We start from the raw sequence: 14,156 nt of genomic DNA, 5'->3' as shown, positions 1-14,156 counted from the left end.
GTCCGGCGGGGGGGGTGTTGTGGCCCCTTCTTCGGGACGCAGAAGCGATCTGGCGACAGGTAAGTCGCCAGGATCGCTTCTGTTGTAAAGCCGACAGTCGGGTTTACAAAGTCACCGGGAGTCTGTTTAAACAGCCCCGATGCTGGCGACGTACACTGTACGTCGTCAGTCACGAAGGGGTTAATAACATTTTAAAATGCATCCTATTGTATCCCTATGCTATTTCTGGCATCTGTTCACAACAGCGCAGTGCGTTCCAGACCCGAAAAATACTGCATATCTAATTTTGTCGGTCTGGAATGCACTGGAACTGTGGGCAGGTTCACATCATTTTCCGGACCAGATCTGGTCCAGAAAATGGTGTGAACCTGCCCTTAGACATCCGTTCAATGCACAAGGACACAAGATTTCTGTAGCCGGAGAAACAAGTATTTTTCTGTACTTGCAGAAAAATGATTAGCTTAGAATATGAGAATCTAATGCTGCCACAACATCTAAGGACTGACATACTTTTGAAACACAAAGAATAAAACTTACATTTGTTACTTTGCCCATGTATAGCAAACTAAAAGGTTTTCTTCAAAGCCCACCTCCTCTGCTTCTAAGACTTACATTCTGGCAGGCTCACTTTAACCTGCAGTACTTAGGCCTGTTGCAGCACGCCCTTGTAAACCGATTCTCAGCTACAACGTGGAAGTGATTCAGATAGCTATACAACTGCCCGATCACTTCCAGCAGCCGCTGCCCCCTGACCATGATTCTCAGGCTCCACAGCCTCAGGATGACCATCACGGGTGCCAGCAGATACCCTTAGGCCCCATTCACATGTAGCGACATACCTTTGCAGCGGCCGGGATAGCGCGACTTTCGGGGCGGCGTTCCAGCAACGATCCAGCGACGGTAGCGCGACCTTCTCCGTCGGGCTCCATAGAAAAAAGCAAAATCGTGCAAAATCCGCTGAAAAAAGGGTCCTGTAGAAGCGACTTGCGAAATGGAGCTAAGACAGCTCCATTGACTATCATTAGCCGGCGACTTCTCGCGATATATCGCACGGCAAAAATCGCACGATAAGTCGCTACATGTGAACAGGGCCTTAATGTGTCCTTAAAGAGAACCCTTCACCACTGACTTATGTGATAACAAAGTTAAGTGTACAAAAAAAATAGAAAGTGTAAAGGATTAAAGTTTAAATAACATGAAGTCCCCGTCTTCACATGCCCCTACATATAAAATCACTGCTAATTGTTGTGCTAATATCATGTGATGTACCAACATTTTATTTTCTAGGGTCTCTACTTTCAGAAAATATATCATTTTGGTGGCTTTAAGCAAATTAGGGCCTAAAATGTGTATTTGTAACATCTGCAAAAAAAACAAACCAGGCAAAAATTGATCAGGTAGAGAAAGGGTTAAACCAGTGTTGGTCAAAGTCCTGGGTCTAGGCAGACATTGCTCTTGAATTAAAAACATTACAGCTGCTTCCCAATGTATTTTTTTTTACAAATGGTAGCAAACGTTAATGTCTCCTAAAGATGCCTGCTAACTCATCAATTCTACACTGAATAGCCAATGTCTGCTTTAAAGCACACCATAAGTGTGAAACACTTCATCCAGCACTGTCAGCGCATTGCAAGTACCTCTGGGTACCTGCACGTCAAGTCCATTTACAATGTAAGCACCGAGGATGCCCAGAAAGGCCAAGTGGCCTGATATGCACTTACTTCCAATAGCTGTTACCAGTTAGCATTTTTCCCAGTTCTCTGTGTGGACTACAGGACAACCCCCCTATACCCTATGTTATGGAGGAAAACAGAGGGGTAGATGTCATGTAATCCGAAAACACTCCCTAGATAAAGAACAGTAAATAATGTCACCCAAGGACAGGGAGTGTTACTGGCCAGACATCAGGTGAAATATGAAAAACAGCCTAAAAAATGCAGCTGGCACATCTGAGAGCGGGTAAGTTGCAATATATAAAAAAAAATTGTTCTTGGGTTAAGATATCCTTAAGGGCCCTGTCACACCTTCGAGAGTGCGATCCAGTGCGTTTGGCCTATGAAACGCACTGGAACGCAACCCAGCCGGCTCACTTTGTTTTGGGGCGGGAGGGAGCGTGGTGGTGCATTGAACTCAATTGCACCGAAGCCACGCCCCCCGCCGGAACCCGAACGTTTGGTACATTAGTGCCTGTGTTCCGGTACGGCTATAGTAATAGCGGCAAACGTGGAATCTGCGCATGTTACCGCGTGTGCGGTTTCGTTCCGCACAGTTCTCTGCACGGAAACCGCTAGCGCTATGTGTGAATGGAGCCGAAGACTGTCCACATATGCATTTCAACTGTTTAGTGTTTTGCCTGGAATTTACTTTCAAGGGAACCTATCATATAAGAACTATGAGAAATGTGCTTCTGGGGCAGTCATGCTAATCCCAGCTTCTTTTTGGTCTTTACTTGCAACATGATTGTTCTGGGTCAATGTGTCAGTCAGTAGGTAGTGGATCAGGATGAACCTGACAGGCCAGAGGCCAGCACCTTTACACACAAGTCTGATATTTCTCTACAGACAAGTTCACTGTAAACGTGACAGGCAACACACACGATTTCACAGACTGACAATTTTCCCAGCTAGCTTTTCCAATGTTTAATATAGAGCTGAACTACCCACAAACTTTATGAACATTAGCAGACTAACTAAAGAAAGATGTCACTGCCACTGCCAACAATTCTTAAAGATAGCAAATTATTTCCAAAAAAGGTCTACAGGAATACCATAGAACCCTGGCACTTATTACTGAAGAGGGACAACGGGATAAACATTTCCAACCCGGCTGATGGTCCTTTCCCCAGACAAAGCTATACTGAGGGTCTGCTGATGCTGACTCATGCATACCTACCGACGTCCTGATCATCTGATCCTGACAAATTCAGTCAGGATTTGTCAATTATTTAATGCCAGGATCAGTCCACTGACTGTCATTGGTTAATACTGGAGAAGTAAATGGTGTAGAAAAAAAAAATGAAAAATGGAAAGCGCTTACAAAGAGCGGCACACATGTAATGAGTGAAGTACTTTCCTGTCCCTCAGACCTGTTAATCCTGCCAGCTTCACTGTCCTGGGGTCTCTGCCTGCCCTAGCATGACAACACTAGGGGTCTATGAACTTCAAAAGGCCCCTTATTACCCCCATCCTCACCGGCACTGCCACTGGACTACAGTGCTGTGTGATGATACAGCCTCTTCCCCTTGCATAGTAGCTTTGTCAATTGGAAAAGACTGGGCACACCCAGGATTGTACCTCCTCCCCCCAGATTGACAGAGCCCGTCTCCTGCCACAGTGACAATGGCAGAAAATGCCCTTGCAGAACTCATTTTAGAAGAAGAGGTCATGTGACTTTCTAAAGAAAGTAATTTAGAAAAAAATGTTTGGCATTGGAGACGTTGTCTCCATGTCAATTTACAGCAAAGTAAAAGGCCTATGGTTCCTGTCTCTGTCGGTTAGTGTTGCAGCTGGCAACACTAACCGATGTCTTCAGGTATAGGGGAGCATGTGACGGCCTCCCATGTGTCAATGCTTGGGTCTAGCACATAATCTCTATGCCGGTTACATGACATCACCATTTATCTTACTGCCTGACACCTTAGATTTCAGAGTCACTGGGCCCTGCATTGTGCAAGGTGACGGTGTCTAACATTGGAATTTTGCATCTGCTTGAAACCATCTAACAGTTTATGTCTCCAGAAGCTCTGCAGAGTTAAAGGTGGACTCCAGCAAGGGCACCACTCCCCCAAAACCAATACCCCTAACTAACCTCTACCTATTTGCTAAAAAAAATTGCAAAACAGAAAGACTAAAAAAAACTATATACTTGCCCAAGTCTGTGGTCACATGACGCATCAAGTCCTGAGACTTCACATTGCTTGACCGCAAAGTGGTAGTTCTTCAGGTGTCCACATTGCTCCATGGTGATATGAACACTTCCCAATGAATATATATTGGTCCTCACTGCTAAGAGAATTTAGAAGTGGCACAGCAAAAGCAAATGGTCTTAAGATCAGACGCAATGCACCACTGGATTACCAGTTTCCACTAATGGAAAAGTTGCCAGCAAGAAATAGTATTGTCAGGCAACACAGAAAACGGAATTGATGAATGGGTGGGAAGTATGATGTGCATTATATATTTTCCCCAAGATGGCCTTGAGAAAAATACTGTCACTTTGCCCATGCAGGGCAAAAGGAAGTGTCTATGCAAAAGATACCACCCTTATACTCATCTTTTGCTATGGAGGACCGTGTGATCTCCTCTGCAGTGACAGTGCTTGGGCCTAGAAGCCAATCGCGACGCCCAAGTACTGCCACATGGGTGAGGAAATGACACCACCACTTCCCCTGGTCAATGACAGTAGTAAATTCAGTACCAACAAGGACAATGGAGAGGTGCGGTAGCCCAGGCAATGTAGGCATAAGGAGATTGTGGAGGCCCTTTGCATAGATACCGTCACTTTGCCCTGAGTAGGCAAGGGACAGTGTCACTGCAGGCTCCTCTTTCTTACCAAAGAGGTCACCTGCAAAAGATGCTTCCATTTATGTACTTTCCCAGCGGCCAACACATGGGCCACTGGAAAGGGGTGTATATATAACCGCTACTTTTACAGGTGACCTATTGTGTAAAAGTAACCCTAAAGGGTCACTTTAGATAACCAGGTCTACACACCTGCTCTGATTGTTGTCAAGGGTTAAACCTGACTTGTTGAATTGTTCTGGTATCATATATTATTGGAGAATAGGCAACACCCAAAACTGTGAGGTGGCCGACATCAGCTCCAGGACCAATGGCGCGGCAATCTAATCTGAGAAAGCCTATACAAGAAACCTATAGGAAGTGACATACAGGAAGCCTATAGGAAGTGACATACAGGAAGCCTATAGGAAGTGACATACAGGAAGCCTATAGGAAGTGACATACAAATGTCACTTTTGGGTGGACTATCCTCTTATCTAAAGACAACAGGGGCCAATTTATGGTCTAATCACAGGATTTATTGGAATGTCACTTTCACATTAGACTAAGCCTTCATCTATAGACACTTGAGTCAACACTTTTTTCTGTGGTCAGATGATGTGTTGACCTCCGATGTCTATATTTAAAGGGTTCATCTATCTGGAAGTGACATTACAATACATTCTGTGGTCATTTTTATGCAATGTCACTTGCAAGAGGACTATCTATAGACATCAGAGGCCAAGATTTATTGGTATGAAACTTTCAGGTGAACTAACCCTTTATCTACAGACATGGGAGGCCAATGCATGATCTAACCACAGAATGTATTGGAGTGTCACGTTAGGGAGGACTATCTCTTTATCTATAGACATCAGAGGCCAATGCATGATCTAACCACAGACTACAGTTTTTTGGATTGTCACTTCCAGAAAGCCTTTATACACTGGTGGTCAACACATGTTCTGCGGTCAGATAATGTGTTGACCTCCAATGTCTACAGATAAAAGGGAAAGTCTACTTGGAAGTGACATTCCAATGAACTGTGGCCTGCGGTCAGCCCATGTATTGACCTTCAATGTCTATAGATAAAGGGGAAGTCCACCCGGAAGTGGCATTCCGATGAACTGCAGTCAGACCATGTGTTGACCTCCGATGTCTATAGATAAAAGGGAAAGTCTACGTGGAAGGGATTTTCCAATGAACTCTAGTCAGTGGTTAGATCATGTGTTGACCTCCCAACGTCTACAGATAAGGGGTTAGTCCACTCGGAAGTGACATTCCCAATGAACTGTGGTCATATCACTTTCAGGTGGACTATGCCTTTATCTATAGACATCGAAGGCCAGAGCATGATCTAACCAAAGAATATATTGGAATGTCACCTTAAGGTGTACTAAGCCTCCATCTAAAGCCATCAGAGGCCAACTAACCACAATAGTTTATCGGAATGTCACTTTTGGAATATAGACACTGGATGTCAACACTTGTTCTGTGCTCTGTCTGTAGATAAAGGGCTGGTCGGCTTGGAAGTGACATTCCAACTATCTGGTATCAGATAGGTTTTATGGAACGTCACTTTTGCGTGGACTATGCCTTTAGCTATAGACATCGAAGGCAACACATGCTAATAGTGTATTGTAATTTCACTTTCGGGAGGACTATCCCTTTATCTATTGACAGCGGAGGTCGAATATGATCTAACCACAAAATTTACTGAAATTTCACTTTCGGGAGGACTATCCCTTTATCTAAAGACATCTGAGGCCAACACATGATCTGACCACAAAACAATTTGATAGAATACTAGGTCCTTGTATCATCTGATTTATATGTGGCTATGCACAGGGCAGAGACCTCCAGCCATCTTGGTGTAACAGCAACACCCACCTAGGAGGATCCAGCCTGGCCAGCTTCTTCCCCCTGGTGCCTGCAGAAGTCATAAGGTACCTATAATGACAGTGATCTCATGTATATGGGAAGCCCGGAAATGTATAGAGCACTGGTCATTCGATACATGCCAGAGATGGGCCCCCAGCTGCTATGGGACTACAAGTGTCAGCATGGCCCAGAAGCCTAGCAGCTCCCTAGCAGCTGGCACTCCACAGGTGCCGCCCGTCCCCCGGGGTGGCGCTACTCACAATGGTGACGCTGGCTTTGCGCAGGTCGCGGTTCTCCTCCTGCAGCACCTTGCACTTCAGCTTGTAGGTCTCCAGCTCGATCTTCAGCACTTTGTTCTCCTGCTGCAGAGAGGCCAGCCGGTTAGTCAGCTCCTCCAGGCGGAAGGGCGAGATGACGATACCGGACTTGCTGGAGGAGGAAGCCGAAGAAGACGTCTGCATGGCGGCTGAGCTGTTCCCGCCGCCTCCGTCTGTGTCACTCTCGCTGGCGCTGTCCGCCATGGCCGCGGCTGGTTGGGGATAGAGCGGGAGGGAGGAGGACGACACAGGCGGTGGCACCACACACACACAACCGTGAGCGCGCACTGCACTGCGCACACTCTGCCACACACCAGCGAGCCCAGACAAGAGGGGCGCTCCGCTCTAACCGCCAACAACGCCGCTTATTCACAGCGGCTCCTACAGGGCACTCTGGGTACTACATGATAACCCCACAGAGTAATACCCACTACTAGAAGCTATTGGAATCTGACTGTGAGCTGCAGCACAGAGTACAACAGACTTTGCTTCATATGAGTAATTGCGCTTTATGGATGAGGGAATGAAGTCCACAACTGAATCAAACTGCTCAGTTCCAATGGCTGCCAGGGGTCATTATGTTGCAGAGCAGCTTCCTTTCCTGCTGCAAACCAAAACTTCCAGGAAATATAGAAGTGTTCACATGTTGAATAGAGTAAGGAAGAGCTAAAACCCCTTACAGGTTTTCTGTGGGTTTATTTTGCTGTCTGTGTACCTTTGGGGAAATTTCCCTTAATTTCCTGCCCCAGAGACGCTAAAGGAAATTGTAGGAAATCACCCAAAGTGAGACCAATCCAAAAGCATATGCAGCCCCCTCATTGAATTTTTGGAAGTTGTTAATTAATGCAGAGCTGCCTTTCTATAAAGCCACTTATGAATCGAGGCTAGGGGTTGTGGGAAGAAATGTATAAAGTTTGGGATCTATGGACAGCATCTGGGGACACCAACCAAGACCATGTTATAGGTGTGTAGGGCTCGATGTCCTTCAGAGATCTCCTACTAATGGGTCATTGCCTTTCCCATGAAATTACCCCACTGAGTTGGGTCTTCATGGAACTGTAACAGAACTCAATCGATGGACTGGGTATGGACCCTTATGATGGTGGAAGAGCAGGCATCCTTGTAAAAGCTGGTGCAACCATGATCACGTCCTTTCCTTTGCTATTTTGTGTTGACTAGACGCCTTTATTGAAGGAAATAATTATCTTCACTGAGCAGAGCCGACTGACCTTTCTTGTGTTATATGTTGTACTCACTTGTTTAATTTTCCTTCCAGCCAGGGGTATGCTCCGCATGGCTTTGTTGTGTATTGCTTTATATAAATCTCTAATAAAGAGAATATACAAAACAAAGTAAGGTAAATTCCCTTGTAAAGCTGGCCATACACCTATAGACTTTCTATGGTCAAATGGAAAAGGTGCAACAGATTCCTCCATCTATGCTAAACTGTGTGGACGGAGGAACCCCCCACTGGGCCAAGCTTCAGTATCTTGATAGTCATCCCCGCTGGCTGTTAAAATACCTGAACAATGCCTGCATCCAATTAGATTGTTCAGGTATTTTGAGAGCCAGCGGGGCCGACTATCAAGATACTGAAGCTGGGCCCAGTGGCAGTGTAGATGGAGGAATCTGTTGCACTTTTTCCATCTGACCACAGAAAATCTGCAGAATCTATAGGTGTATGGCCAGCTTTACACAGTTGCCCCCGGAACATGTGTACCCTTTGGAAGAATTCCCCTCACCGCTTGTTTTGGGGACAACTCTAAAATGTTGGATTATTTTTCAATTTCTGTTTTGGTGACAATGCTCAGCAGTACAAATAAATATGGCGAATCTCCCCAATGGGAACACTGACAATTAAAAAAAAAAAAAACGTGGGAAGTGGAAGAAAGGTGTGGGATGTTGGATCTCATAAAGCAGAAGGTGTTTTTAGTCAGTGTAGTGCAGGGGTAGGCAACCTTGGCATTCCATCTTTTCTGGAACTAAGTCCCACGAGGCATTGCAAGACTCTGACAGGCATGACTCGCAGAGCCATGATGGTATTTGTAGTTTCACCACAGCTGAAATGCCGAGGTTGCCTACCCCTGGTATAAAGGGAATGATTTTCCTGGTGGTAGAAGGTCAGGTCTTTGTTCACGCAGGGACAGTATTAAGTGCCTAACTAGCATCTGGAGCAAACATACTAATTACCCCCCAGGATCCTTCCAATTGTATCAGTCTGGTACACACTTTGCCCATGTCCTGCTGTTGGGGGACCCTTTGAACCCCCAAATGCATTATTATGTTATGATGTAAGTCAGAATAAACTGAAATCTGGACTTTATATGGACTGCTTATTGCACTTTCCTCCTTGCACATCCAGTCCCTACTTTATTACAAACATTTTTTGCAGAGGGACTAACTCGACCCCAGTCTTGCCTACCCTTTCAATTGAATGTGTTTCGTTTAGGATAGGGTAGGGAAGGGAAGGATGAGAAACTCTGTCAGGTTTTTGCTGGGAAGATTCCCCTTCTCTATTGGTGACCAGAAAGTGAGGAAAAACTGAACATTTTACAGATTTCCCAGGAACAGGGATAGAGAGGAAGTCTTCCAATAGGGACAACTAAGAAAGGATTTTTCCTGTGTTTAGAGAAAGTTCCCCTTGTTTCCTGTTGTATCTGCAGGACAGGAAGTGAAGGAAAATCTCCCCAATGAGACAGAAATTTTTTTTTTCTCCATTGTGTACTCAATCAAAAACAAAAAGAAAAGGTTTGGTTATGAATATACGCTAATTACACTTACCTCCATTTGTCCTTTGTGAGATGCAGGACATTGAAGACACTGCTGTCAGTGAATCTGTACACATCAGCGCCATGTGTATAACTTGAATAAAAATAGGATGGCACGTAAGAGGTCCATTGGGCTAGCTACTTCAGTTCCACAAGGAGGTAAGTAGCACATCATGTTAACCTATTCGAGTACTTCATATTTTTACTTACTGGAGTTCCCTTCACACTGTTGGGCTGCATTGGCGCTCGTGCCTTGACATGCGTTGTGTTTAGGCAGCCCATTCATATAAATGGACTGCCTAATGCACCAAAAAAAAGGTGCACATACCATTTTTTTGGACGGCAACACACAGTAGTGCATTTGCGAGCATTGCTGTGCTCAGCAGTGCATGTTGGGGCATGTTGCCGCTACACTTATTGTTATGAATGGACCCTTATGGGAAACCAATAACACACCGTCAAAATATATATGGGAATTTTTTACCTGCCTTATGAGTAAGCATTGTAGTGTGATACAGGTCAAGGCTGTTTGAGGCCCAACTCTTCTATTTGCCGATGCACTTTGACTCCAATTTTGGCTGAGCCGGACCCTTATTTATATTACAAGTATGTGCCGAAGACTTAAAATTCTGTGCAGCCAGTCCTGTGATGAAGGCACGCTTTCCACCCTGCATAGCAAGGAATATGATTACATTTCCTGGTTCAGCTTTACAGCTTCCAGTGTCACTTCTCTGACTCCAGCCTATTCATGTAGCTCTCCTCTGCCCCAGCAGCATATACTCACCTTTCCTTAGTTCCCCCACCACTCCGCTCGGTCTCTGGCTGCAAAGAGAAAGGTTCAGGCATAGGCAAGCATGTGATTTACTCCTCTCCCTCTCTTTACCTTACAACAGTGCTATGTGCCTCCTCCCTGGTTTAGCACTTTCACATGGGGTCGAAAAATGAGTCCATAGCCCTGTGTGAGCTTTGGCCAGTCAGATTAGAGCTTACACATTGTTTTGAATGCTGTGTCCAGGTTTCATGGCAGCAGAAACTCGGACACAAGATGTCAGGCAGACAGGGGCAACCAAAATGAACATAGGGGCTACTGGCCCCTCATTGAAAAGAGTCTCAACTGTGATATTTACATATGAATAGGTGGTTCTATTTACATATGAATAAGCCATGACCCATTCTCCCCCCAAAAATGTCAGCGTGTCACTAGAGTGTTCAGGTTTCGCTTGCAGAAAAGGTGGCAACCCTAACCCCAGCATGCATAGTTATACCCCTGGGTGCAAACCATCCAGGGCTGGATTTCCCACAAGGCCAACCAAGGCCCGGCTTCGTGGCAGCAGGGAGTAGAGGGGCAGCAAGGGTGTGGAATTCCTATCTCCCGATGCACGGGACATGCAGTTCTGGGCACCAGGCGGGTAGTTGTTTTCTACATTTAGCCTTGTTTTGGGCAAGCAGAGCTAAATGTACAGCGGGGAAGCCGACGATTGTTTTGTAAAAGTGATCTCGGTGATGTCGCCGAAATCACTTGTATGCAGCCTGCAGGTCTGCCAATTTCCATGGGGGGGTGTTTATGCGGATAGGGGGCGCATTGAGGAACCTGGCCTTGGGGCAGCAGAGAGAGTAAATCCAGCCCTGGCACCATCCCTGTTTTGCAGTGTCAGTAACATATCTAAGACACTTTGCTGTGAATTGGCGTAGTTGTTCAGCATAGATCAGCATCACAAAAAAACAATTTCAAAATGTTGCATTCATTTTTATCTTCTTATATCATATTGACTTCAAAATTGATATATTTAGAGTTGTGCTTTTAAAATGCAAAAGTAATCTATAATCCAATTTCATAAATATGCCAAGACGGAATTAGTGTTCTAACATAAAGCATATGTAACACAGCAGCCAAGTGTCTCTGGGAATTATACATGTGGGCAGTGATGGGGGTGGAAGTGGTTTGTGAGGTATGCTTCTTCCTGGCTAATTTATTGAAACTGAAAGAAAGAAAATTACAGATTTCACCTTTCATTTCATGGCAAAATTAAACAAGTGTTCTGATTGGTCATTATGAGCAGAAAACTACAATCTCTAGAACACAGCATGGAAGGTGGTAGGGGCTATGTGAGACCATATATGATACTTCAATATGACATGATTGTTCAATTGAAACTAGAGAATTGTTGCCCCTGAATGGGTCAGTACATGAAGCCACTGAGTTATTTGACCTCATATACAGTATGTGTTTGTATCCTTGCCTTATGATTTTTCATTAGCATGTTATGTTCAGAGAAAAAAAAATATTCTATTGGTGTGAAATCAGTTTTTCCCCATAAAACAATGATTCAAGTGTATATCTAGGCCAGACCTTTTTTTTTTTTTTTTAGTTTTGAATAGAGTGGAGAAGGGTTACACCCTTTATACATTTAATATTGCCGTGTGTGCCTCCATTCACCCCTCTGTTTGTACTGGTGACCATTATCATCGAGAAAGAAAGTGAGGAGAGATCTAACATTTTAGAACTGACTCCCTGGACTAGAGGGGAGTGAGAATATTCTAATGGGCTCACTTCGCCGAGCATCGTACGAGGTCCGGCAGGTGTGCAGCATGTTCGTAAGATAAAAGCTGGACGGGCCGGTGTGCGCAAGCGCTTGCTGCCCGTTCGGCATTGTGGTCATCGGCGCGGCATGCGATCATCGCAAGTACAATCTGCCTGTCCAAGATGGGCAGATCGTGCGTTTTTTAAAATGACCTTACACAAGTCTTGCGATGGTTGTAAGGTGTGTGCCCAGCCTAACTCTAAATACATAGCCTGTACTTAGTCTTTTAAAGTGGCGCTTATAGACAATTTTGGGCCCTGTAGTTAATCAAAATTACATGTGCGCATCTTTTATATTTTACCAAACAAATTGGGGATCAAATTTATTTTTGGTTGCACTAAAATTAATTGTAATGCATATTTTTTAACTAAAGTATGTGTTTTAATATACAGCTGTGCTAATATTGTGTGACATAATACTTTCAAGTGCCAACACGTTATTCTGCAGGGTCTCTGCTTTTGCAAAGCATATACTTTTTTGGGTGGGGGGGTTCAAGTAATCTTCAGGCCTAATACATGCATTTTAACATGTGTGCAAAACATGAAAACGTATCTCTGGCAGCAAAATTGTTAATGGACAGCTTAGTCCATACCTGTTTTGCGTCAGCATCCTGCTCTTTCGTTGCCTAAGTACAGCATGCCTGGCACACTAATTTTTCTGCCCCCACATACCCAGTAACACTTGTTCACTGGGCATTTGTGATGCCTTGAGGAAGAAGAGCAATGGTAGTGCAACGATGGCCTAGAGCGACTTCTTCGTGAGCAGTGATGGTGGGAAGAGAATTTGTGCTGATCTTTGGAATTTGATCTTCGATCAAGTCTTGCGGGGCTGCCAATACTTACGCATAGGAGTCAGATACATTACAGGAGCTGTTAGTCTGCCTGAGCAGCAGTAGGGTATGTTAAAAGCTACTACTGCTAAAGAAGAAAGTAATGGAGATGACACCCAGCAATGGAGCTTATTGACAGTCAGAAATTCAAGGGCTGCCCAAAGAAGGCAGGAAAAAGAGCATGGTGCGGGGACAGGTTTTTCTGCATACATTCCACCCAAGGTTGTCCAAGAAAATCTGTAGAATTCAAGATGCCCAAATGAAAATCCTGTTTACAACTTTGAGCCCCCCCCTACCCCTCCAGACCACAAGAATGGGGATCTTCCCATGGATCTCATTTAAAGGCCTACAGAGATGTCTTCCACCCAGGAGAACCTGAACCTGATTGAGATGAAAAGAAATGGTAAGGGATTTTAGCTATTCCAGTCCTGTTGGCGAGGCCAAAAAAAGAGAATGCTGTGGCTATCTGCTGTCTCAAACTTATCAGGTTTGAGGGGCAGATCTGCAACCCAGCCAAAACCCAGCGTATGCTGCCTTGATGCAAAATGTTTTGGTTATGCAAACCATTAAAAACCTCTATTTCTCATTAATAATTTTTTTGCACCTGCAATGGTGGTGGTGGTGTGATATATGGTTACCATGCACTAAATTAACATGAGATGAAAGCTAACTTCATTTTCAGGAACCAAAGTCCATGTGATAGTCTTTGTAGATTGATTTTTTTTGCATCTGACTATATTTTTGCATGGCACATGGTGCTCCTCCATGTGAGAGGCGGGCGTAAGGATACGGCAGGAAGCATGCCGCAGAGCTGCACACCTTCTGTCTGTGTCACAGTTCACATCGAAGTTTGGACTTACTGTATAAGCAACAATGGTAACTGCTCAGATCCTTTTAAAACTAGCAAAAAAAATAAAAGGTACACATGGTCAGGTCAGACCACAGAGCAATGTGAAAGTTCCTCAGGACACTTTCATGCTAGCCATAAGAAAAAAAACATAACATAGTAACATAGTATTTGAGGTTGAATAAAGACACAGGTCCATCAAGTTAACCTATTGTGTGTATGTATGTGATTGTGCATGTGTATGCGTGTATACGAGTCTCCGTGTGATCTTGTTTTTAAGAGTACCTGTACCCCTGTATGTTCCGGTCTCTGAGGAAGGTGTCTAAATGCTTTTTGAATGATTCAATACTCTCAGCTGATACCACTGCCTGTGGAAGAGAGTTACATATTTTAATAGCTCTAACTGAAAAGAAGCCCCTATGTTCCCTGTGGT

The 14,156-nt window shown here is 44.5% G+C and overlaps 1 protein-coding gene across 1 annotated transcript in view; it reads right to left on the bottom strand.

Moving 5' to 3' along the window:
• CCDC6 (coiled-coil domain containing 6) overlaps positions 1 to 7,036 on the bottom strand; it is a 39,917-nt gene extending 32,881 nt beyond the window's left edge. The window contains exon 1 of the mRNA XM_018576675.1: positions 6,641 to 7,036. Within this exon, the coding sequence (XP_018432177.1) occupies positions 6,641 to 6,901 (261 nt within the window). The 5' untranslated portion in view covers positions 6,902 to 7,036. The remainder of the gene's footprint in view (positions 1 to 6,640) is intronic.
• Between the last annotated feature and the right edge of the window lie 7,120 nt (positions 7,037 to 14,156).

Source organism: Nanorana parkeri, unplaced genomic scaffold, assembly GCF_000935625.1.
Source record: "Nanorana parkeri isolate BGI_ZX_2015 unplaced genomic scaffold, ASM93562v1 scaffold73, whole genome shotgun sequence".
Lineage (NCBI taxonomy): Eukaryota > Metazoa > Chordata > Amphibia > Anura > Dicroglossidae > Nanorana > Nanorana parkeri.
The sequence above is the reverse complement of the archived record's forward strand: the minus strand, read 5'-3'. Positions and strand labels throughout refer to the sequence as shown.